The sequence below is a fragment of the Mus musculus genome, chromosome 3 (assembly GCF_000001635.26).
Source record: "Mus musculus strain C57BL/6J chromosome 3, GRCm38.p6 C57BL/6J".
NCBI lineage: Eukaryota > Metazoa > Chordata > Mammalia > Rodentia > Muridae > Mus > Mus musculus.
Window position 1 is genome coordinate 10,365,807 of NC_000069.6, and position 25,681 is coordinate 10,391,487.

A 25,681-nucleotide genomic window follows, 5' to 3' on the forward strand; every position below is an offset into this window, starting at 1 on the left:
ACCATGCACTTTAAATAGCCAGTAAGATATGACAGGAGCCTGCAGCTATCTATTATGGAATGTGTGTGTGTGTGTGTGTGTGTGTGTGTGTGTGTGTCTTACTAGTAATCTTAATGTTCAATTTTTGGCAAAAATTCCAGCTAGATAGAGTGACGTTGGATACAAATGGATTAATTAGCCATGATGGCATGCAGATTGGTTTACTGGTCTTAGGATTGAAGGATGCTGTCTGTATCACAAATAGATTCTGATGATATTGATCAAATATGGCAGTGTGGCGTTTAAGGTGAATCATTGTAAACAGACTAAATGCCGCAGGCTGCTTCTTGGCAGTGTACTTCAAATAGGTTTCCAGTTGTATTCAAGCATCTAACCAAAGGCTTTTCTTCCCCTCCAAGAGGTGGGGCAGATAAAACCTCCATGGAGGAAAGATGATTTCTTTTTCTCCAGGGTATTTTCTACTCTCCGTTACTTGGATATCCATGTAAATGTGTTTGACAAAGACCCAAACACAAGAGTAGCCCCATTTAAGATTCAAATACACAGTAGTCACACTGTACACTTGGTATTCCTAATTATAGAAACGAATATGACCATCAAGCACGTACAGAAGTCTTTTGAGAAAAGAGGTGGCCACCATCTTCCACCTACTTGAAGTCTTGTGAAGATCAGCTTTTGGGACTGGCTGTCCTAGCCAGCACAGCCTCTGCTGTGCCCACACCGTCGTGGTGGGAGAGGTCTGTGTCCTGGATAGGACACATACTCAGAGGAACGTGGCAGAATATTCTTGTACATATGAAGAGATCGGAAACAGGAACATTGTGAACTCTCACACACTCTCAAAAGAGCACTTTGTATATCCAGGTAAGCCACCTGCTCTCAAGTCTTTTCGGCCTGGCTAGACACCCTCAGAGTTTGATGGATTTGCTTTTCTTTGAGCCACTTTCTCGGTAGTTTCTCCTGGATGTGTCCTAGTGAGATAAAGCAGTCCCTTGCTCCTGGCCAACTTTTCTCGGTTCCCTGACTCCCAGAGGGCGGTGGCGTCGGCTGCCCTGCCCCCCCTCCCGGGTAGTTATTCGAGGGCGGGGCCGAGCCCGGCCAGGAAATGCCCAAGAGTGGGTGTCACCTGCCGAAACAACTTGTTGATTCCCAGGAGCTCTGTCGGCTCCGACTGTGGCTTACCTGTCTCCAGAGCGCTGGGACGCTCGTCCCCCACTGCTCAGCCATGAGCAAGTTGGGTAAGTTCTTTAAAGGGACCCGCTCCTCCCGGGCCCGGGCGGCTCCCAGCGCCCAGGAAGCCCTGGCTCGCCTCCGGGAGACGGAGGAGATGCTGGCCAAGAAGCAAGAGTACCTGGAGAACCGAATCCAGAGGGAGCTCGCCTTAGCCAAGAAGCACGGCTCCCAGAACAAGCGAGGTAAGCTGCGCCCCAGGACATGCGTCTCTCACCCACTCTCAGCCCTTCCCTGGGGACCATCTTCATCTTGGAGTCTGAATCCCTCCAGGACTGCTGACTTGCCTTTCTAGGAACCGACCTGATCTCCAGGGCCTGGTGATTGAAGTGAGCTAAGCTAGGCACTTGCCAGGCTGGCAATATGTTTAACGCCAAAAATTCTAGTAATCAAGATGAGCAACATTATTATGTAATATTTAAATGACTCAAATCAATCCATGATGAGCCTGGAATCAAAACTTTAAAGTCAAAATGAATATTACTGACCATTTTTCTCTGGTCTTGAACTCATGTCTGGGATTTTAATGGTACTTCCTTTGCTAAAATTCGTTTTTATGTGCTATTTTGCTCATCGACTTTGTTTATTGTTTTTGAGTTTTAAGAATATTGCATTCAAAGGAAGTTTAACTTGTGAGAGTGTTTTCTGGTACCCACTTGGGCTTCACTTTTGGCTCACCACTTCCTAGCCCAGCTCTGTTGACTCCCATTGCACACCAGGTTTCTCCTGTAGGTTTGTGTTCAGGTCACATCCAGTGTCTGTGTAAATTCATCTTAGGTGACGCGTGTCCTGGGATGTTCTGGTTTATCTTGGTGCTCTGCTGTTGAAAACTTCAGTTGCCTGCTGTGCGGTTGTAATCTTTAAAAAAAAAAAAACAACAACAACAAAAAAAAAAACAGAATCAAGGCATTAAAGATTAAGTTTCCTATCTGGCTTTTAGTACACACAAAGGACTTTGAGTCAGAAATGACTTGGTGAAGCAGTCACGCCTTGAACCTTTTGCTCTTTGTCAGAGTTCATTTGTGCAGCATACTGCTTGCTCTGTAAGGATAGGTCTCAGCAGCTCACAGTGGTGCGTGCATGCAAACCCAGGGAGGAGAGGAGCGATGAGCTTTTAATACCAGGGCAGTGGAGGACAGCACCCCCCAGCAACTCCCTGCCCCAAACTGGAAGTGGCAATGGCTTTGCTTGCTCATCAACTCTGAGGATTTGTGACCCTGTGTCTGGCTTCTTTACCAGAAATGGTTGGTGGAAGGAACCTTTCTCCTCACGCCCTCCTCTTTCCCCCATCTCTCCTGTTCATCTTTCATGGTCTTGTGGGTACCGAGGGCAGAGCCCAGTGCCCCGTGCATGCCAGGCAAGTGGCACACCCTGTCCAGGTCAGTCACTGTGAGGCCCTGGGAAGGATTAGCTCATTCCGATGACACTCTTTTGTTCAACCCCGCCTCAGGGAGGTGACCTTGGCTCCGTATCTTCTTATAAAAGTGGGCCTGGATATACACGCTCTTGTCATCAGGACAAAAAGACCAAGTTTCATTCTTTGCTATTGCCTGTGACTTTAGCCACAGGACAGCATGGCTTAGAGTTAAGGACTGGTTTCTATTTTTATTCCATGTTGAGAATATTTTGGGAACTTATTCGGTGACATTTTCTAAAGAGAGACGGTGCCGTTGTTATAGCTGGCTATAAAGTCAGTGTTCGTGCTGTGACTCCAGTCTTCCTCACTGGCTAGCTGTGCACTCTGAATACTTGTGGAGTTTCTGTCACAGCACAAACACATGGTCATTTGTTTGGAACTGTGTGCTCCTTTGCTTCTAGTAGTAACTCAGTAAATGTCTATTTAATATGAGAATTTGAACATCTACTTCTAGGAATTTGTAAAAATGTAGATTTGCTTTCAGAGAGTGAAATGTAACACACTATGGGCTACATTGGTTCCCAGTGGCCTTAAGGTGTATCACAAGCTTACACGACAAACAAGGACAAAACATTTGAAGAGAATGCTGAGTACCAACCCAGCTTCCCTAAATTGGGGAAGTTACATATGCACTGTGAGCAAGCAGTAATTGGAGCAAGAATTGATTCATCATCATTTAGATATGAGAGTTCAATGTTGTTAGCCCAGGCCTGGGCTCCAGAGGTCCCGGGAATAAGCAGAGGCTGGCTTGCATGAGACCATCTTTAATATAAGCTATGGGTTGAATTTGGTCACAGTCCTATGCATTAGACGCACCATCAATAGAATCGCGTCTCCAAATAAACCCGATAACTCCAGACACACACAGCCATTCCCTTCCATTAGCTGCTAAGAATACTTTCAGATATATAGGAAAATAAGACCCAAATTACTGAGCACTACAAGGACCCTATGCTACATAATGGCACTGCTAGATTAGCTGTAATTTACATTGTAATCTGAGAGACACAATGTATTCTCCGTTGAAGCTTTACTTCCATAGATGGCCACCTAATGTGTCAAACATCCTAGCTGAATGTATTATATATTTCTGGTAGTATTATACCAGAAACCGCAAGTTCTTCAGTGATGAATGTCTCCACAGCAGAAACATAGACAGCATTTTGAATACCCAAAGGGAATTTTACTGGTGAAATGGTTAACTTTTATTTTTTGTTTATCTTTTCTTGTTTTTTAAAAGACCTAGAATTCTTTGACAGTGAAGACAACAAATAAAGCAGGGACAGCTGCTCTGAAACCCAAGCACTGAACTACAATGCTAAATAATTTGTGTCATAAGAACCATATGAACTTCCTTAAGAAACGAATTCAAGATGCTAATAAGCCCCCCCCCCCCCAAGGGAGGCTCCTGGAGTGTTGCTTCTGGGGTAAACAGAGGGCCTGGGAAGTGGATATTTCTCACTCAGGTTTCTGAATGACAAAAGAAAGAGAGAGAATAGGAAGGGGACAGACCCTCCAATTTGCCAGCTCTTTGACTGTCAAATCATAAATTGTTAAGTTTAATGGACATCACTCTGGTTCAGGGTGACCAGTCTGGCCTTGCATTCAAAGAGACCTGCTGTCCCTGAACTACAAATTCAGAGATTAAAGTCATGCATCACCACTCCTGGCTACTATATATGTATGTATGTGTGTATGTATGTATGTATGTATGTATGTGTGTGTGTGTGTGTGTGTATGTATGTATGTATGTATGTATGTATGTATGTATGTATGTGTGTATGTGTGTGTGTGTGTGTGTGTGTGTGTGTGTGTGTGTATGTATGTATGTATTGCATTTGGGGGCGAGCAATCAAGACAGGGTTTCCCTGTGTAACAGCCCTGATTGTCCTGGAACTTGCTTTGTAGACCAGACTGGCCTTGAACGGACAGAGATCTATCTGACTCGTCTCCTTTGTGCTGGGACTAAAGCTGTGTGCCACCATGCTTAGCCCTAGCTACTTTTTAAATAAGTGAAATACACGCCAAAAATAGACCTCACTGGTGAAATTACAAATACTCTAAATATGTGGATTGATTACAATGGCTTAGGGGTACTTTCCAGTTCTCCAGGTTTGAACAGGTGATGGGAATTTTTTGGATCCATAAATAAATATCAACATGGTACCTGTTTGATCTCAAATTGGGGACAATGTCTGGTCACTGGTTGGCATGGATTCTGATGGAATGTTCCCTCCATAGGGCATATTCCAGGGACTGTCACTGCCTGCTTTGGTATTTAAGCACCCTTAAGGATAGCGTTAGAGCTTCACTGATCTTGTAAATCAGATGAACAACTTACTACAGAATATTTGTTTAGCTACACACATGCTGATCCATTTTTCTCGAAAATTAGTTGAATTATAACTAGCAGTAAGGAAATGAATGAGTGGCTAACTCTGACCTCTGACCTCAGACTTCTTTAGAGGCTATCATTTGCCATGTTTCAGAAAGTCTGTGGAGTGCACAGAACCAAATGGCCTCTGCACCTGCAGTGTCACAATAGGCAAGGAGCTGATGATCCCAATGAGGAAACAGCTGGAGCAAGATTTATAATTTCATTAAAAGCTTCAGGAGGCCTGAGATGTTTAAGTACAGTTTATTCAGATTGCTAGAACTCTTGCTTAATACCTAGTGATCTGTTTTGGGCAAAAGCAGACTTATTATATATCACTTATTCTTTCCCGACTTCTTTATCATGTCACTGAGAGCAGTGTATGATCCCGTCTGTTTACTGAGGTCACCTGGACAGCAGTTCCTACCCCAGACTGACTGTTTGGAACTGGACTCAAGTATCAGATTTTCAAAAACAGGGCTTCCAGTTGCTCTGCCTTGTGTGGGAAATCTAAGTCCATTGTAATTTTCTACCGTTAATGATGTTGAAAATCTAGGTCTCTCCCTCTTCCTAGCTTCCCTAGTCCTTTCCCCATCCCAGGACCCAAGAGCAATGAGTATTTGTTTGCTTCTTTGAGATAGGGTAAGCATCCCAACTCTTGATGCCCCAGGCTGGTGGTCTCAGAAACTGACTTGAGTGAAATCTTAGCACACGTTAAGCCCATGTTGACATGTTGCTTGGGCTCCACCCCATAGAGGTGTCTGTGTCTGTATTTCTTCTTGAGGTGGTTTTTTGTTTGTTTGTCTTTGTTTTTGTTTTATGTCATCCCAGATAGATGGCTGGAATGCAATACTGCAGTTTAATTTTTATAATTTGACACAGAGTTCTGGGTGCTGTCATTCTGAGCCTCGGCTTTAGAGCAGTCAGCTCTTCTTTGGTTTGTAGTTCTCCCAGTAATTCTGCGCCCTGTTGTTCTCAGACCAGTCAGTTGGCCTGTCTAGTGACTTCTCATTTGGCAGTGAGAGCTCAGAGCCCTGTGGATGAGCGACATCACTGTGAAAAGCATCAGGGGACTATAAATACCAGCCACGAGTCTGTAACAATTTTTTGAAGTTAAAATTAGCTTAGATTTTTCTTCCAGAATAGCATTAAATAAATCTCCATCTCCTTTCATATACTTGAGGAAAGCAGTCACTTCTGTAAGTCCCCCTTTCCTCAACTTCTACAATTCCATTCCCTTGAAGACTTTTCTTGTGCTAGCTAAGGCTGGCTTACTATGCTGGGCCTTAGAGAAAGGCTGGTGAAATGCCTGGGACAGGGTACTGTGACGCTCAGAGTGAGGGCTGCCCTGGCTTATAGCCTTCGTGGCCCCTTCCCCTCTAGTCCTGACCCTTCTGCTCATCTGGTCTAGGGCCCCAGATCACACCTGTGGAGCAGGAGTTCCAAGTGAGAAGGTGTGGATCCGGTGCAGGTTATTTGTAGGTCTTGGGCATTGAGTGTGTTGATGGAAAAGACCAGGTAAGCAGATTTGGGGACAAATCCCTCTTCAGTGACATCACACACACATGATTCCAATGAGACATGGTGCTGGAACCATTTGCTCTTCTCCTCAGGGGTCTGTTTGGGAAAATGAGTTTCCAAGACAGAGTCCTCAGTTTCCCTTGGGAGCCTGGGTTGTGAATGGACAAGGTTGAATTTTGTTTTGGAATCTGGATGCCAAGGCTGTGTGTGTGTGTGTGTGTGTGTGTGTGTGTGTGTGTGTGTGTGTGTGTGTGTGTGTGTAGTCGAGCTGTGTACTAACACACTGGGAACATATCCATATGGAGTGGGACTTTGTTCACAGCCTACTCTTATCTCAGTGGGAGGAGCCCCCTGTGCTGTTGACTTAACTTTTTAGTATAGCTGTCGCTAACGACTTCTTCCACCTCAGACACTGGGAACCACAAGGACTTTGGTGTAAAGAGTCTGGTTGAATGCCAGCACGACTCAGGTAAAGTGAGACAGCCATGAACTGCAGGATTGTGGAGAAAGCCTCCTGGGAGAGGTAGCTTACCTGCTGACCTCCTTTCTGAAGACATTGTGCTTGTGGCTCTGGGGCCATGGCGTTGGAATTTTTTCTGGATGTTTATTCAAATGCTCACTCCCAGGAGTCCCTGGAGATTCTGATCTAGGAGCTGCTTGGCGGATCGCACACTCTGAGTTTGGAACATTCCCAGTGACTGTGATCTGCACTAAGCTTAAGAACCTGTGACTTATTCAGTGAGCCACTAAATTGGAGGGACTGACTGCTATTGTTTCCTTCCTGTTATTTCATGCATATTAATTGTTCAAACTAATTGGTTTCACTATGGCATTTCTGTATACATACACACACATACATATACATATATACACACACACACATATATACACACATAAACACACGTGCACATACACACACATACACACTCGCGTGCACACACACGTACACAAACACACACACACAAACACACACACACACACACACACACACACACACACACACATACACACACATCCATCCTCTTTGTCCTGTCCTGTCTTCTCCCCAGTTTTTCTCCCTGTCTTTAATGTTCCCTTTCTATGTTCAGCTTAGTTGTCTTGTCTCCATGAGTGAGAACAGGAGATACTCGTTTTCTGTGTATACACAAAATCTTTTAGTTCAATCCATTTGCCTGCATTCAACAAAATTTCACTCTTCTGGATGCCAACAACCTATGGTGTATATATTGTTCTTTATATTTAGAATATTCCCCGAACAACAATATGAACTAACCAGTACCCCCCAGAGCTGTGTCTCTAGTTGCATATGTAGCAGAAGATGGCCTAGTTGGCCATCAATGGGAGGAGAGGCCCTTGGTCTTGCAAAGATCATATGCACCAGTACAGGGGACCACCAGGGCCAGGAAGCAGGAGTTGGTGGGTAGGGGAGGAGGGCGGGGGAAGGGTATAGGGGGCTTTGGGGATAGCATTTGAACTATAAATGAAGAAAATATTTAATAAATAAAAAAAAATTCCCCAAAGGCTACATGCTAAAGGCTTGGTCTCCAATTTAGCAATGTGCAAAAGTGGGCTTTACAGACTTTTTTTTAACCCTCTATTTACTCCAGAAAACAAACAAACAAATGAAAAAATATTTAAGGAACAATCAAGAAAATAAAAAAACTGGTCCACTCTTTGCTGCACAGTCCCTAACCACATAGCTGAAGTATGTTTTATAGAGTCCTTGTCAGGAACTGGAAGGACACTGAGAGAGGGGTAAGCTAGAAGTTTTTAAATCACAGTTTAAGTGGGTGGGGTTCTTAGGGCTAGTATAGATTCTTGAGGTTAGCCCATTGCAGAATGAATGTTCCAGTGGTGCTTCTGGGGTGACATGGGGCGGGATAGTTCTCTGACCTTAGCTACTGATGGGACATCATTTGATTGGCTGTTGGAAGATGATAGGAACTCAGTAGATGGGACATTGTTGAAGAGTGTGGATCTTGGGGGTACACAGTTGGGAGTTCTGTTTTGTCTTCTGTACCTCTCCCCTCAATCCCCTGCTTATTAGTTGTCATGAAGTGATCAGACCTTGGTCTCCTGCCCCCCTGCCACAATGCTTAGCTTTGCTGTAGGTCCTAAGTAATGGAGACTGTGGACCAGGAACCAAATCTGAGACTAAGAGCTGATGAACTCGTTCCTCCTTTAGCTTTTAGGGTGGTTTTCTGGGTGTTTTCCCAGTGATGTCGTGCTGACTGACAGCATGCACACTACCTTTGCTCCATCTCTTCATCTGTGGGCAGCTAGGTTGACGCCAAGGCTCGGCTTGCATGAATGTCTGCTTCTTACGGATCCAGGCCTCTCTCAGATTATGGGAGATCTTAGACTTATTCCACACTCGAGGTGAAATTATCCATTATCACATATTGTTTTCTTGGCTTTTGGTTATCTGATTGTTTTGTGCTACCTTCAGTATGCTAGCTCCTGGAGAAAACTGAGTTGTATGACTAGAACATTAATCAGTACCCATTGTTACTTTATAATCAACTGTCTCCCTCTCTTCTTCAAAATAAGTTGATGGAAAATATCCCGCCCCATGTCACCCCAGAAGCACCACTGGAACATTCATTCTGCAATGGGCTAACCTCAAGAATCTATACTAGCCCTAAGAACCCCACCCACTTAAACTGTGATTTAAAAACTTCTAGCTTACCCCTCTCTCAGTGTCCTTCCAGTTCCTAACAAGGACTCTTTAAAACATACTTCAGCCACGTGGTTAGGTACTGTGCAGCAAGGAGTGGACCAGTTTTTTTATTTTCTTGATTGTTCCTTAAATATATTTTCATTTGTTTGTTTGTTTTCTGGAGTAAATAGAGGGTTTCATAGGGCTGGGAGAGAATCAACTTGCAAAGGTTGTTTTCTAATCTCTACTCATGCCTCATAGCACTTGCATGCTCTCTCTCTCTCTCTCTCTCTCTCTCTCTCTCTCTCTCTCACACACACACACACACACACACAAGAGAGAGAGAGAGAAAGAGAGAGAGAGAGAGAGAGAGAGAGAGAGAACGCCTTAGGGTTTGATTGCTGTGAAGAGACACCATGAACACAGCCACTCTTATAAAGGACAACATTTAGTTCGGGGTCAGGCTCACAGCTCAGAGATTTATTCCATTATCATCATGACAGGAGGTACAGTGACAGACAACACCCAGGCAGACATGGTGCTGGAGAGGTAACCAAGAATTTTACTCCCGGATCGGCAGGCAGCAGGAAGAGAGTGATGTTGGGCCTAGCTTGAACAACTGAAACCTCAAAGCCTAGCCCCAATAACTCACTTCCTTCAAAGAGCCCTGCCTACTCCAACAAGGGTGTTCCTCCTGGCTGTGCCATTCTCTGTGAGCCTACAGGGGACCATTTTTATTCAAATCACAGTTCTCATACTTGCTAACATCCCCATTCCTTGTTTAAATCAGTATTTTAAGCAGTATATTAAATGCTATGTTTAGTATTTTACATTTATTTTTATTAAACAACACCTCTAGTTATTTTAGAATTACAAAATTAAGTCCTTTAATATGAACTATTTTATTTAGTTGAACTTTATTTATTAAAAATCCTACAGACTTTTTTGTTCTTATGCAAATATTTATTAGACTATGTAAGATATAAAAATGTAATAACATATTTATGAAATATAAAATTTTAAGATAATTTAAATTAAAATTGATATTAATTAAATAATTTGAATTTATTAAAATATTTATTTAAATTACATAAAACATTTGTTAAATGATGCAAAGCCAATGCCCGAGGGCATGCTGCCTGAGACCTCATTCCTAGATGGCAGCTGCAGTATGCTTCATGTAAGATTCAGACAAGCCTTTTGGTAGCCTTTTGACAGATAGATCAACACTTCACGAGAGTTTTATTCATCTAGATATGAAACTACTGACCTATTTTCTAATTTTTGTCATCTTATTTCTTTTATTTTTTTCTTCAGTTGCATCTTACATACCTTATAAATTGTATTTCCAGACCTAAAAATAGCACCACCCATCTGTGGGTCACAGATGCTGGCTTTTGGGCTGCTAGTGTCATCAGACCCACTGGGGAGGTTTTGACAAGGACAAGCTGGAAGATTTAGCGTGAGTGACAGAATCGAGGGGCTCAGTTGTTTCTGGATGCTTTGTCTGTGGGTTGGGCTAGAGGTCCATGGGTAACGTCACCCGTGGCTTTCCCTTGTACCAGTAAAGAAACCATGAAGTTGGTTTAGCAGTTTTCAGACTTGGGAAGTCACATTGGCTTCTAGCAATGGCTATGATCTTTTCTAACCTCTCAGACACTAGGAGTGTAGACTTTTGAGTCATTCCTCAAATATGTGTGGTATGGACTTTTGTAGTTTTATTTGTATTGCTTTGCATTTTATTGATTTAGCCAAAGTAAGTTAGAATCAGGTAGAAAATATATTACTGACTGATTGTACTGTAATAAACACCTTTGAGAAGCTGTGGCTGAGGGTACCGTGAGCCACTCATGGTACTATTTCGTTTGTGTTTCTATTGCGTTTGTTGACATTCAGAACTTCTTACTCCAGACAGCTTCATATCAGAAAACTCTGTTCTAGTCAATTAACTTAAAGGCAAGCTACCCAATACTTAGTTTTTTGAGTTTATGATCTTTGCTTTATGTATCAGTTTTGAAGTGGGTATAAGTGATCTATTTTGCTGTTTGTCTTAGTTACTGTTCTATTGCCGTGAAGCAACACCATGAACACAGCACTTATGGATATAGTCATTTTTTATTAATTAATTTATTCATTTTTTTATCCCAATATTAGCCCCCCTTTCCTCCCAGTCCCCCGTCACAGAGCTTCTTCACCCACTCTTCCCTCCCCTTCTCCTCTGAGAAGGGAGAGGCTTCCTCTGGGTATCTCCTCACTCTGGAACATCAAGTCCCATTGTCTCCCACTGAGGCAAGGCAAGGAGGCTCAGTTAGGGGAACAGGATCCACAGGCAGGCAACAGATTCAGGGACAGCCCCCACTCCAGTTGTTGGGGGACTCACATGAAGATCACAAGTTGCACACTCTACTACATATGTGTGGACAGCCTAGGTTCAGCCCATGCTCTTTGGTTCGTGGTTCAGTCTCTGCTGAGGGTCCCCAGAGGTCCAGGTTACTTGACTCCATTGGTCTTCCTATGGAGTCTCTATCCTCTTCAGCCTCTTCAGATCACTCAATCCTTCCCTAACTCTTTCACAAGACTCCCTAGGTTCCGTTTACTGTTTGGCTGTGGGTATCTGCATCTGTCTCCTGGACAGACTGCTGTCTGGAGCCTCTCAAAGGACAGTTATGCTAGGCACTTGTCTGCAAGCATAAAAGAATATCATTAATAGTGTTAGGGATTGGTTCTTTTTTTTTTTTTTTTTTTTAAGATTTATTTATTGTATGTGAGTACACTGCAGATGTCTTCAGACACAACAGAAGAGGGCATCAGATGATCTCATTATGGATGGTTGTGAGCCACCAAGTGGTTGCTGGAATGTGAACTCAGGACTCTTAACCACTGAGCCATCTCTCCAGCCAGCCCCAGGGATTGGTTCTTGCCCCTGGGATGGGTCTTAGTTTGGGCCAGTCATTGGTTGCCCATTCTTTAGATGGAATCATTTAATTGGGACTTGCTTACAGTTTCAGAGGGTGAGGTGCATGGCTGCAGGCAGGCAGGCAGGCATGCCACCAGACCAGTAGCTGAGACCTTCATCCTCATCCATAGGCAAGACACTGAGAGGGCAGGACTTGGGCCTGGTGAGGGCTTTTGAAACCTCAAAGCTACTCCCAGTAAGAAACCTCCTTTAACAAGACCATCCTTCCTAATCTTTCCTAAGTTCCACCAACTGGGAAACCAAACATCCAAATATATAAGCCTATGGGGACATTTTTCCTTCTTGTAGTTCTAAGTACATGTCAATTCACTTATAAGGGATAAGACTACATAAATAAAGTAACGGATAATATTGGGGATTTTTAAAAGTCATACTCCCGAGATATTTGCCTTAGTAAAGTTAGTTGGTTCTATACATTTAGCAGAAGATGGGTTTGTTTTTGTTTTGTTTGTTTGTTTCTCATTTCTGGTTATTATTTAGTAGAAGTTCTTTCTAGCAAAGCTACAGTTGGTTTTAAAGTTTGAGAAAGAAGAAGAAAGGAGGAAAAGCAAGCTTATTGCAGAAATAAGCCATTTCTGGACTGGGTTCTCTTGCACACAGACTTTGGTTGTTCTCCTCAGATAGCTAATAGGGAATTACTTGAAAGGACCAGTTTAGGATGCATTCTGAAAGCATAAGGTATTGTTTATGGTGACAGGAGCTGAGCCTCTGTGGCCCTCATCGTCAGTCAATGCCAAGCACCCACCCAGGCATTTCTGACTTGCAGGCATTCCCATCGAGTGTCTGGGAGATGGATGGGTCCCTTAGGAAGGGAGAAGCTCCTGTTTCCACAGCTCTGTGGAGCCTCCCTCATCTCTTCTTAGTATAGCCTGCTATTGACTTAAAATACCAACACAGTTAATCATTATCCAGGAAAGACAACACTGAAGCAAGTGTCCTAGAACAGTGATCTTTAAAATTACAGGAGGGAAAATGAAGACAGTCTCTGCTAGAACTGAAAATCTTGCATTAGAAGTTAAAGTCTTGATTTAAAAAATTAAAATTTAATATCCACTATAGATAAAATAAGGCTTCTGTATTTTTACCAGGCTTGAGTAGGAATTTAAGATAGAAAACTTAGGATTATTGTAACATATTTTTATTTTATATGTATGGGTGGTTTGCTTGTGTGCACTGTGTCTTTTGTCTGCAGAGGCCAGAAGGTGGCATTTATATATAGAGTTACAGACAGCTGTGTTTCACTGTGAGTGCTGGGACTTGAACCCTAGCCTTCTGGAAGAACAGTCAGGTCTCTTAACCACTAAACCATCTCCCCAGCCCCTGCTGATGAAATTATAATCAAGTACTTGATGAACATTTTAGATTTTGAAACTCTTAATTTCTCATGCTTTTTACATGCTTTTTAATAGGGAGCCATATTAACTATGTGTAAAATAATTATATGAAACAAGTTATATATACCAAACAAATTACATGTGCAAACATCTCTCCCTGGGAAGTAAAGCCCAGTTGCTAATCCCGAGGCCTTCTGGTAAGAGCCACTAGTTCCATACCCACACAATTTTTCTACATTTTAAGTCATAACCTATCCATAAAGTTGACTAATTTGTGAGGTTATAAATAACACTGGTAGGAAATAAAAAAAAACACTTCAGTTACTTATGTATTCTGCCTGGAGTCAAACAGTTAATGGGCTTTTTACAAAGAATACCAAATAGACTCTAATGAATTTATTTGTATGTTGCTCTAATAACTGAGTACTTCACCTGCTAGGTAATTGACCTCTGAAGAAATTAATTATAAAGAATGAGACTTGTGCTGGGTGTTTGGGATTCATCTTTTGTGCGTGTGTTGTTGAGAACTGAAGGGCAATAGCATTTTCCTGAATCATGAACTTCTCTTTTTAGATTTACCTCCTCTAATAGTCTCTCCCATGATCCTCTGCTGCTCGAATGGTCTGATCTTGAGAATGAGGGCAGAAGCTTCATTTTTATCAGAAAATAATAATCTCAATTGTCTTGGCCCATTTGTGCTTCGTCTTGCGATCTCTCCGAAGAAGGAAGGCTGTACTGCTCAACTTGGCTTCCTGATTGTTTATACTGTGTGGTATTCGTCAATATTATCAATTACTCTTGTGCATTTTAAAACATAAGATTTGGTTTGGAGTCAGTGGTTTGCTTACAGAATAGACCACTTCCAAGGGATCCTGCCTCAGAGTACTGTGTGTTTACTTTTCCCGGTTCATTCTCTTTTCTCTATCCCCCCATTACGTAATCCCGTACATTACAGTTGTGGTCCAGCTAATTTTTAAGCTTGCTCTTTATGATATTTAGTACTGGAGAGACCTCTGAAAATATGGAGGTTATACATAGGGAACTGCTGGTGTGATTTGCTGCTATTCAAGGTATATAGTTCCTGGTTTCCCATATATCTAAGCTAGAACGTTCACATTGGTCTGCGATTTGCATTAGGCAGAAGTCACACATTTTATTGATCTGCATGTTGAGTGAATGTGCACAGGGCTTTGATGTGTTCTATTGAAATGTTGAATATATGTGTACAGGGCTTTGAAATATCTGTGTGCCCACTATACCTTTTAGATCTCTCTTATTTTTCTTTTCTGTATCTTTTCTAACCACTATAGAGAAAATGTAATTTATACATATTAGCATCTATGGGCATAGTGCACATTACATAGTAGTAATAAATGCTACCACATCCCCTGTTTTTCTAAAGGGCCTTCGAAGTACTTCACAAATCCTCTCTCACTGATCCCCGCCCCATCCAAAATAAATGCACATGGTTATGGAATGAGGGATATGGGATTAAGTGTGATTTCATGTCTTGCCTTCCTGAACTTGTCACCTTATTTCTTTGCCCTTCTGAGCCTAGAAGTGCCAGGCTTGTGGTATACACTCAGCGTGTAGTTAAGAGATGGGAATGGATGAGCATGGTTTTAAAAGTGTACACATCCAGGAAAATTCACAATGGGAGGATCCTGAGCAAAAGTCTCAAAATTTTATTGTTTCCTCAGCTATTTTGAATGTAACCCTTCACTTTGAACAGAACTGTTTTAACTGTGTTGTGTGAACTAAAGCCATGCACCACCACTACTGGAGACATTCCCTAATGCATAGTTTGCATATGTGTAAGAATAGAACTTATACTAAAGTTGCCAATTAAACATTGTCATGAGACTTTGCAGTAAAAACTGAAGATGACATAATCGCTTCTGGATGACATCTGTCTCTTGAGCACACTCACAACTTGCTGATCTTTTAGCTTTGTTAGTTAGTTCTTCTTGAGAGTTCACTGGCCACTCCTGGGCAAGAGACAGGCAACCATATCCTGTGTCTAGCTCACAAGAAGGTTAACTGTGTGGGCTGCATTTGTCAGCTCCTCCAGGGTTTAACAATAGCACCCTTTATTCACCTTGGATGGAGGGAATAGATTAACCTTTAAAGTCAAGTTGTCTTACTTATATAAACAATGAAGTGGCAATTCTTTCTGCTGTCTTGAATGATGTGACATTGATTGTGGAAAACCTTCCTTCTTTGGCGACATGGTAAAGTGGAATTATAAAGGTCTGGCTTAATTTTGGATTGTGTGGATAATTCTTACACTTCAGCCTTAGTGAGTGGTTGAAATGTTCCAGCAGGCGTCCTGGTAGCAGTACACTCACGGGCACTGTTCTGTAGCTCCTGAGCTGAGGGTATATTGTTGTTAAGGGAGGAGACAAGCCTCTGGCTGTTTCTCACCCAGAAGAGACTACAATTGATGCCTTTGTTGTAGAAGAATGTTGTCCAGTTCTCTCCAGCTGCTCAACAGCACAAGCAGGAGGTTGAAAGATTGAATTATACCTTCAAAGTGAGTTAAATTATATGGTTCTGATAGTGGCCTTTGCCAAACCAGATTAATGCTTGCTTTATAGCACCAGTTTGCCCCTGAAAAAAAAAATGACAGCTGTTTCTCTCTCAAATCATTCATGGGACCAACATCAAGGCCATTCAGGCTGCATCAGTGGTACCATTGCTTCATGTAAAAGCATCTCATGGAAAGACCAAGTTCTTGGCTTATAGGAACTGACAGCTCTTGTCTTAATACCTGGGAGAAATGATAAGGTGACAGGAAAGAGCCACAGTGGTTTTCAAGTGTTTAGGGAGCAGATTCTACCAGGCAGAAACTGTTGGGTTTATTCATAGGACATTAAGATAAACAATTCAATTTCTATTCTGAATGCACATCTAAGATGCCTGCTTCATCCACCTCAGTGGATGGAGCCAGCTGAGCTACATCTGCTAAGACAGAGCAATACTCACACATCATTGGGTCCCAGCTTTCATTCTTGTTGTTCTGAGCTGGAGGCTTGGGTCTGGTACCATTTCATGCCACTGTGGTACTATCCTTTTTCTTCTGATTATCATTATTACTGTTATTATCAGTATATTGTCTTTTTACTCTCTCACAGGAGAGAAAACAAAGTTGGCCTCCCCTATTTTCATTCCCTTTTGACTTCTGACTTTGGGACTCTGGCTTAGGCCAATTTGTAGTTTTCAGAATAGTGTGGAGTGCAGATGCCAACTTTAGAGGAGTTTTTCACATTTCTCCCAAGTGTTTCAAGAAACCATATGTTAGTTTAGGCATTTACCATGTGGCTGCTTTTATGTTGGAATGTGAAGTAGAAAGGAGAGTCAGGTGAGCCAGTTAGCCTAGCCTGCATCAGTCTGTTGCCTAGTGTTAGGAACAGAGACAGATCTTGCCTCAACAAGATGCAAGATGAGAACTGTCATCTTGAGAGCTGTGTTCTGACCTCCATATACATACAGAATGTGCACTTCCCAAATAAAATAAAATGAGTCTAATAAATAACACATGCAAGGCTAGCTGTTGTCTCCTGTAGCTCCTCCATCTGTGGGATTCCGAGTACATGTGAAGGAGATGAGAATTATGATCAAAATCTTAATGTTCAGGTACCACAGTAGACATTTTCCGTACTTATTAGCAAACAGCTGGATGTGTTTCTCCATGAACTATACAGTTTACATGAAGCCAGAGATTTGAAAGCATGAGTTCCAGAGCACGGTGTTCTGCTGTCCTCTGGGTGTGGCTCTATCATCTGGGAGAGGAACATTAGCAAGAAGAGAAAAGGTCACACTACTTCTAGATCAGTATCCACCCAAGTTATTAAGTGGTTGAGGTAGGATTAAGTCATAGGCTCAGATCACAAAGCTTCTTTCGTACCAAATTGTGTTTTCTGATTTTCTTTTTTTTTTTTTTTTTTAATTATTACGTATTTTCCTCAATTACATTTAGAATGCTATCCCAAAAGTCCCCCATACCCTCCCTCCCACTTCCCTACCCTCCCACTCTCCCTTTTTGTCCCTGGCGTTTCCCTGTACTGGGGCATATAAAGTTTGCTTGTCCAATGGGCCTCTCTTTCCAGTGATGGCCGACTAGGCCATCTTTTGATGCATATGCAGCTAGAGTCAAGAGCTCAGGGGTACTGGTTAGTTCATAATGTTGTTCCACCTATAGGGTTGCAGTTCCCTTTAGCTCCTTGGGTGCTTTCTCTAGCTCCTCCATTGGGAGCACTGTGATCCATCCAATAGCTGACTGTGAGCATCCACTTCTGTGTTTGCTAGGCCCTGGCCTAGTCTCACAAGAGACAGCTATATCTGGGTCCTTTCAGCCAATGCTTGCTAGTGTATGCAATGGTGTCAGGGTTTGGAAGCTGATTATGGGGTGGATCCCTGGATATGGCAGTCTCTAGATGGTCCATCCTTTTGTCTCAGCTCCAAACTTTGTCTCTGTAACTCCTTCCATGGGTGATTATTTCCAATTCTAAGAAGGGGCAAAGTGGTGTTTTCTGATTTTCAAGAGTAATCTGTATAATCTGTAGATTTTTTTTTTTCCCCTAGAGCTAAGGACTGAACCCAGGGCCTTGTGCTTGCTAGCAAGCGCTCTACCACTGAGCTAAATCCCCAACCCGTGTAGGTTTTTAAAATAGTAAACATCATAATTATTAATGGGAACTTAAACATTTCATTTAAAATTTGGGGCCTTTGTATATTCCTTTTCCTGTTTGCCTGACTCTTCCTGTCCCATACAATGCCACAGCTTGCTAGTTTGCATTTGGGTAAATTTTAATATGCGCCATCTGAGGAATCACAAAACATGCTAAAGCCACTCATCTTGTTGCTACCAAGGTGTATTCTGAATTCAGATACAAATACAGCATCGGCATCGGTAGAGGGTGTGTGATCTTGTATCTTTTTTTTTTTTTAAAGATTTATTTATTTATTATATGTAAGTACACTGTAGCTGTCATCAGACACTCCAGAAGAGGGCATCAGATTTCGTTATGGATGGTTGTGAGCCACCATGTGGTTGCTGGGATTTGAACTCGGGACCTTCAGAAGAGCAGTCGGCGCTCTTAACCACTGAGCCATCTCGCCAGCCCCGTGATCTTGTATCTTTCTCTTAGATTCTGTTGCCTCCTCGGGGTGGAGGATTTCAGAGAGTGAGTGCTTGTGTTTGTTTTCCCTCAGTTCCCTGGTTCAGGCAGTTATGATGTTGTTGCTCCTCAGGCAGCCAGAGTGAAGGGAAAGAGCCGCATCAATCGCTGGTGAAAACCAAAAGGCCAAGGCTGTGAGAGTCTTCACAAGGAACGACCACTGAACACATAACAGAATCCATTGGATCCACAAAAGCACGTTGATCACAGCAGACTTAGGAGTGTTCCCCAGACATTTGCTGTGATACCTTACCCTTCCTTCTGAATGCACAAACTAGTTCACTTCTTTTGCCAAATCTGTTTCGTTATCATTTATCTACATATTATGTATTACACATATTGTACTGTTCTCTTCTTGTATTTTCCCAAATGCTTTGGCAAACTGGATGTTTAGAGCCTGTTTGGAGGGTGTCACAGGGTGTCATAGTCAAAAGGATCTTGTTTCTCTGAAGGCAGCGCTCCGTCCTCCCACCAGAGTGCCATCCAGCTGGTGAGCAGGACTCTACCAGCATCCATTTCACGCACATTCAGGTCAGGTGCAACCTTAGGGCCATCTCAGTTCAAATCAAGGTGTTCAGCTCAGAACTTTAAGTTCAGCCTCTGGTAGCTGCCCGCCTTTAAGTAAGTCACTTCACCTCTTTGGGTCTTGGTAAATTTGCCTTTAAGAAAACAAGGCTAGGTTTGACAACCATTAATTCCTTTCCTCTTGTAAAGATTGGCTTCCTTTTGATTGTATAGCTTTTCTTAATATATGTAACTGATGCTTTCTCCCAAATCCAGCACTGGCACAAATATTTCTGTGGCATATTTTCTGAATCTGAAAGTTGACTTCCCATCCTCTTACACTTGGAAGAAAGAATCTCAGGGTGTTTGAGAGAGAATAGCTGGTGTAGAGATTCGGCGACAGATGTTCCCCGTAAGTGTCGTTTACGGGGTGTTTACTGTGTCTTCAGGTTTCAGCAGTCCTTCGACCATGCATCATGCTTGGTCTGAGCCTCTTAAGTAAGTGTGGCAGTTCCTTCAGATACAAACCTTGTTTTCTTCCTGATTTAGCTGCCTTGCAGGCACTGAAAAGAAAGAAGAGGTTTGAGAAGCAGCTCACTCAGGTGGATGGCACCCTTTCCACCATCGAGTTCCAGCGAGAAGCGCTGGAGAACTCGCACACCAACACGGAGGTCTTACGGAACATGGGCTTCGCAGCCAAGGCCATGAAAGCGGTTCATGACAACATGTGAGTGACCCAGACTCCTTGTGCTTGATGCTGAGACGCGTCTTTGAAATTGTGTGGTGATTTTGGTAGGACTGGGTCACTGTTAGATGTATTGAATGGGATTTGCTCTTAGAGGCAGTTTCAAACTTAGAGTTACAATTAAAAAAAAAAATTGTTGAAAAAGAAAAAAAAAACTCCATAGAATCATGCTTCAGTATTTCTCAGTTCATTTCTGAAATTCAACTGTAATTCTATAATTTTAACAATGCCAACACCAGCGAAGGTGTTAGAACTGTAGAATAGCAGTTGCCAGACTGCTGGGTATCAGAATCATCTAAGGTGTTCAAGAACGAACATGCAGATACCTAGCCTCTCTGAATTAAGATGGATATTATTAGACCTTTTGTTTTTAACCAAACTCTCCAGGCCGAGACCGACACTTCCTTGTATTTGAAAACCAATGACATAAAATATTAATTACAGGGGCCAGGGTTTATAGTTGTCTGGTTGTAATCCCATTCCTACAGTTTCCTCGGCTGTAAGTAACCCTTGCTTACTTCCTCTGCTAGCTGTGAGATTCACTGAGATGCTAGGGAGACCTGGGACAGCTTCTGCTCCAGGCCGAGCACTGGGCAACAGCAGTCTGAGATCCCAGGTCTACATTCCCCACCGTTGCTTCTCTTCCCACTAACCAGCCTGGCCTGGTTTCTGAGTTGTAGGAATGGTTCAGAAACACTGTTATAAAAACAAGATAGAACATGGTCTACCCACTGAGACTTTTAAGCAAGTGCCGTGAACCTGGATCTGCCGCCTTCATTTGCTGAGGTTGTGGCCTCTGTGAGGGCATGCTGGGTCAAATCCTTCCAATTTAGTCCCCTCCCACACACTGTCTATGGGGGAACCTTCAAGGAGCGAACATCTCAGAGCTGCTCTGTTTAGTTGCTTCAGGAATGGCTGCTGAGAGCTGCCTTGTGATCTGAGTCATGGTGATCCTCAGCGAACTAAGGAGCAAAACACAGGCACTATGCATAGTTTACCACTTGCCTTTCCCAAATGGATCTACAAATCCTGTGAATCACAGTTACTTTATTTTGAGTGATTCTTGAAGGTAGAAGGTAATATTGAAAATGCATGTAATTGTACAGGATTACTAAAGTTTTGACATGTAAATTTTTTTTTTGAGTTGATGAATGTTGGATCGGGAATTTTTGCTATGGTGTCGAAGTGACTAAAGAGCATATGTGAAATTAGCTGGCTTTCGTATGGAATTAAGTCTAGATTTATAATTGTAGCATGAAATTCTAAAACCCCAACAAAATGCTTCCCAGGGACCTCAACAAAATTGATGACTTGATGCAAGATATCACAGAGCAGCAGGACATTGCCCAGGAAATCTCAGAAGCATTTTCTCAAAGGGTTCAGTTTGCCGATGGCTTCGATGAGGTAGGTGCAACACGGAGGAATGCAGAACTGTGGCTGCTCTGAAGGGCAGCTTCCTATCCCAGAGCAGGCGGTGTGCTTGCCGCTGAACAGCTAAATGATATTTATTGGAAGGGAGTTTTCAGGGAGGGAAATGAGGTGTTAGTAGCTGATTTCAAGGAAAGATGACTAGTTTGGGAAACAGCTTCTTAATTAGGTTTCCAGCTATTAAGGAAAAAGAAAACAGCCTGTGATTATGTAATGTTAGTGACTTTTAATGGCTGGAGTATAAATAGTCCCATTATGAGGGATCACGTGCTCTCACATCTGGCCAAACAGAGCAGCCGGTGTCCCTCTGTTGGCAGCAGATGGACTGGGCTCTGTGGCTGTTAAATTAGGAGTTAGGCTGCGTGTGTCTGTTCATTACTCAGTCTATAAACCAAGTCATTGTGTAATTGTGGAGTGGCATTATTTACACTCCCATTCCATTTGTATTAATCAGTCTCACAGTCCTGGAAGACTGTGGTTCCATTTGCTGGTGCCTACAATGAGAATGTTAGTGACTCCAATCAAGCTACACGTGTCCAGGATGAGGGCATTATTAGGCACAGTCCCAAGGGACAGAGTAGCCCAGCTTCCTGTTTCTAGGTCATATGGTAGGATGAGTCTAACAAGTCAAGATGTGGCCTATGGCATCTTAGAAAATGACAGTTTGGTGCTAGTAATGTAAAAAAAGTAGTATGGTGTGGATCTAGGGCTGGAGAGATGGCTCAGGGGTTCAGAAATCTTGTTACCTTTGCAGAGGACCTGGGTTCTGTTCCCAGCATTCAGAGTGGATCAAGATCCTCCATATTGCAAGTTCTATGGGATCTGATGCCCTCTTTCGACCTCTGCTGGCACCTGGCACAAATGTGCTACACATACATTTATGTAGGTAATACACATACGGTGTTGGCAAAATATGGCCTGTGAGTCAATCAGTCGTGGCTGTTTTTGTGTAGCCTCTAAGATGCTTTGCACTCTCTTGAACTATAGGAAATAAGAAAGAAGATCTAGTGATAGGGAGGTACCTGGCCTGCAAAGCCTAGACTTCTACTGTCTGGATGTAGATGTGTATGAGACTTCTGAGTTCAAGGTCAACCTTTGGCCACATAGTGAAGTCAAAGCAGACCTTAGATATATAGAGAGACTTCATCTCAAAACAATCATGTGCAAGATGCATGCACATGTGCATAAATTCAAGCATAGGCTCCCTTGATGTAGAGCATGCAGATTTACCCTTGCTCTGCCCAGGAATGAGATCTCAATAAATTTGTTGAGTGATGGATGAATAAATAATCAGATGGATATACAGTTATGATAGATCTTTTCTGATGGGTCCCTGCTGAAAGACTACGCTTCCCAGCTTCCCTTGAGAACTATGGGAGGGAATGTAACAAATGTGGTCTTTTCTGCCCCTATAAGGGGGCTACATCCCATCTTCTTCTGTAGGCATTTTGCCCATTTACATACCCGGATGACAAAGATGCCCCCTTGCTGTGAATAAACATGGTCCCCGCCTAAGGCAGACCTAGCCTTTCTCTCTGTTTTCTCTCTCCAGTTTCCATCTCTGACAGCCTATGACGTATAATGAAATTTTGTTTTGACTACTACTTCTGGCAGACTGATGTATGCTGGAGAGCTTCCCAGGTTAGGTAGGTGAGAGCCATCTCAGAGTAGGAAAGAGGCGACCCGCATCCTTAAGGTCTCAGCTGACGATAGTGTTCTGTAGGCGCAGGGTAGAAGATGCTTTACGATTAAGCCAGTCTTTGATAGATCACACTAATTCTGAAGTTTTCCTAACAAACACTTGGGCTGGGAACATAGTTCAGTGGTAGACTGCTTGTGTGGCATGATCTGCTGTGTCCCACCCTCCTGCACCGTGGACAAAGTCACCCGAACACACAATTTATGTTGACTTTGATGATTTGACAGAACTATGCTATTTTTTTTCTTTCTGTACAATATATGTTTTGGTATGCCTGTTTTATTTTCAATAGCATTAACTCAAATATAAATATTTATTTCCTCTAATTAAAGTTTCAGAAATTCTCAACAGGAGAGAAAAAACTGAGCATACTGGAAAACTAACAATCACGGTGTGAGTTTCCAGAACCTGAGGAGATTATATATTCAGCACAGGTTACTTAAGTAGCTGTTTACTGGAGTATTATAAGATTAACTACGACAAATTTGTACAACCCAAAGTATTCATTTCTAATCATTGCTCAGTGTTGCAAAAAAAGATTAGTTTTAAAATAAATATTCCGTTCCACTGGGTTCCCACATATCAATCGGGTAGCAGATGTTCTCCTTGTTGTGTTTAGGGAAACCCACCTCCTGAAACATTGGCTCTGTAATTCTTTTTTCTCCCGTGTTCAGGCTGAGCTTCTGGCAGAGCTTGAGGAATTGGAGCAGGAGGAATTAAATAAGAAGATGACAAGCCTGGAGCTTCCAAATGTGCCGTCCTCGTCCCTCCCAGCACAGCCCAGTAGGAAAGCCAGCATGCCCTCCTCCGTGCACCGGTCTCGAGCAGGTCTGTTCCCCACCCCACGACCCGTGCTCTCCTAGGTTCCCGAGACAGTAGGCGGGCCTGTTGCTTCAGTTCTTACTTGTGTCTGATTTTTGTAAGCAGACACATTTTATATGTAATGCCTACCTGCTTTCTCTGCTTAAAGTAGAATGACAACTAATGATTAATTACTGAGTGAGACTAATGCCTGTTTTTCTTCTCTTATGTTTTAGCATCTTCCAGGAGGGCAGAGGAAGATGATGACTTCAAACAACTAGCAGCTTGGGCCACTTAAAAGCTACAATGGAAAACACTTGACACCTAAATTATTGAACTACATATAAGACATAAATGCTTTTGCAAAGCTTAGAAATTAGCAGAGACCTGTTTTATATGAATTATTGTCTTTTAAGTAACAGTTAAGGGATAGTCAGAGATGGAAAGGGGCCCGTAGCATTATAGGAGACCCTTCCGGATTGATGTTGGTGGGGCTCGTCTGCCTGCTTTGTTACTGTGTTTCTAGATGTAGTTGTTGTTTTTTGTATATATACATTGAAAGCAAAGTGAATTTTACTGACATTTCATACATATTCCAGTTTATACACCATCCCGAGGAATACCTGGGTAACTGGGGGGGGGGGGGGGAATGTCTATGCAAATACGAGGCAGCTGTGTGCATCCAGGTCATGCAGAGTAAAAATAAATACATGGCTAGAACAGACTTGTTCTAGTGAGTCTATGTATTCAGAGTTTCAGTTGAGTTTCACAGCTGAGAATCTTTAGGGAGCTTTACTCTAATTGATGTTTATTATGCCGGTTGAGCTTTGAGTGGAGCAATGGATGAATCTCCCGAAATACCTGAAAGCAGTAACAGCGTAGTGTGCTGAGCGGTGCTCCCGGGGGTGTGGTTAGCCACTCAGGGAGCTGAGTGAGCACTTGTGGGCGGTGCTCCCCAGGGTGTGGTCAGGAAGCTGAGTGAGCACTTGGGGGCGGTGCTCCAGGGGGTGTGGTCAGGAAGCTGAGTGAGCACTTGGGAGTGGTGCTCCCGGGGGTGTGGTCAGGAAGCTGAGTGAGCTCTTGGGGGCGGTGTTCCCGGGGGTGTGGTCAGGAAGCTGAGTGAACACTTGGGGGCTGTTCCCAACACTGCTTATTCTCTTCTGCTTTCTGTTCTCTTGCACTTTAAAAGAAACAAAACAAAACAAAATCCAAACACTTCACAGCTTGCACTTTGTAAGTATATTAAAATACTGGCAATTAGAAATATATCTTGAGTAAAATTTTGCCCATGATTATCTTTAAATGAAAATAAATGATAAAATTAGGTGTCACTCGTGCCATATCACAGCAGTGAAATGACAAATCCCATGCTGTGTGATGCTCTGGTGTTCCCTCCACCCATTTGAACAGTCCCATGGATTGATTGGGAAGAGTCCCTGGCGTCACCTATGCAGTCTCTGACCCCTTGTTTCCGGTTTGGAAGTCTGAGTGTTAGAGTGGATGACCCCATGGCTGCCATTCTGCCACAGGTGCTTGGCACTGGCTGTTTGTCTTGGCATTCTTTCTGCCCTGCAGGGCATACATACTCTAGTTTCTGGCTAACATTTTCCAGCCTAATTAGATCTCAACTGCATGCTTGTTTCTTTTTGTTTTGTTTGTTTGTTGGTTTGTTTTGCATCCTGCTTGCTCTGTGGCTTGTTTGTGTGTTTGTTTTTCATGCTCTCTTTCCTGTGTAAGGTTAGCTGTGTGAAAGAGAGCATGGTAAGGTCAGGGGTGAGACCACATGTCTTTAATAGTCTATTTCCAGGGCTC

The 25,681-nt window shown here is 42.8% G+C and overlaps 1 protein-coding gene across 1 annotated transcript; it reads left to right on the top strand.

Moving 5' to 3' along the window:
* Positions 1 to 1,166: 1,166 nt before the first annotated feature.
* Chmp4c (charged multivesicular body protein 4C) lies at positions 1,167 to 25,199 on the top strand. The gene is made up of 5 exons (NM_025519.2): positions 1,167 to 1,415; positions 19,746 to 19,923; positions 21,231 to 21,345; positions 23,743 to 23,896; positions 24,106 to 25,199. The coding sequence occupies exons 1-5, from the start codon at positions 1,226 to 1,228 to the stop codon at positions 24,165 to 24,167; spliced, it is 699 nt and encodes a 232-aa protein (NP_079795.1). The 5' UTR covers positions 1,167 to 1,225; the 3' UTR covers positions 24,168 to 25,199.
* Positions 25,200 to 25,681: the final 482 nt, after the last annotated feature.

Excerpts from the sequence above, each read along its gene's own strand:
- Chmp4c (NM_025519.2), top strand. The coding sequence starts at position 1,226 with ATGAGCAAGTTGGGTAAGTTCTTTAAAGGGACCCGCTCCTCCCGGGCC. Across the intron at positions 1,416-19,745 it reads CGGCTCCCAGAACAAGCGAG|CTGCCTTGCAGGCACTGAAA; the intron begins GTAAGCTGCGCC and ends TTCCTGATTTAG. Across the intron at positions 21,346-23,742 it reads TTGCCGATGGCTTCGATGAG|GCTGAGCTTCTGGCAGAGCT; the intron begins GTAGGTGCAACA and ends TCCCGTGTTCAG.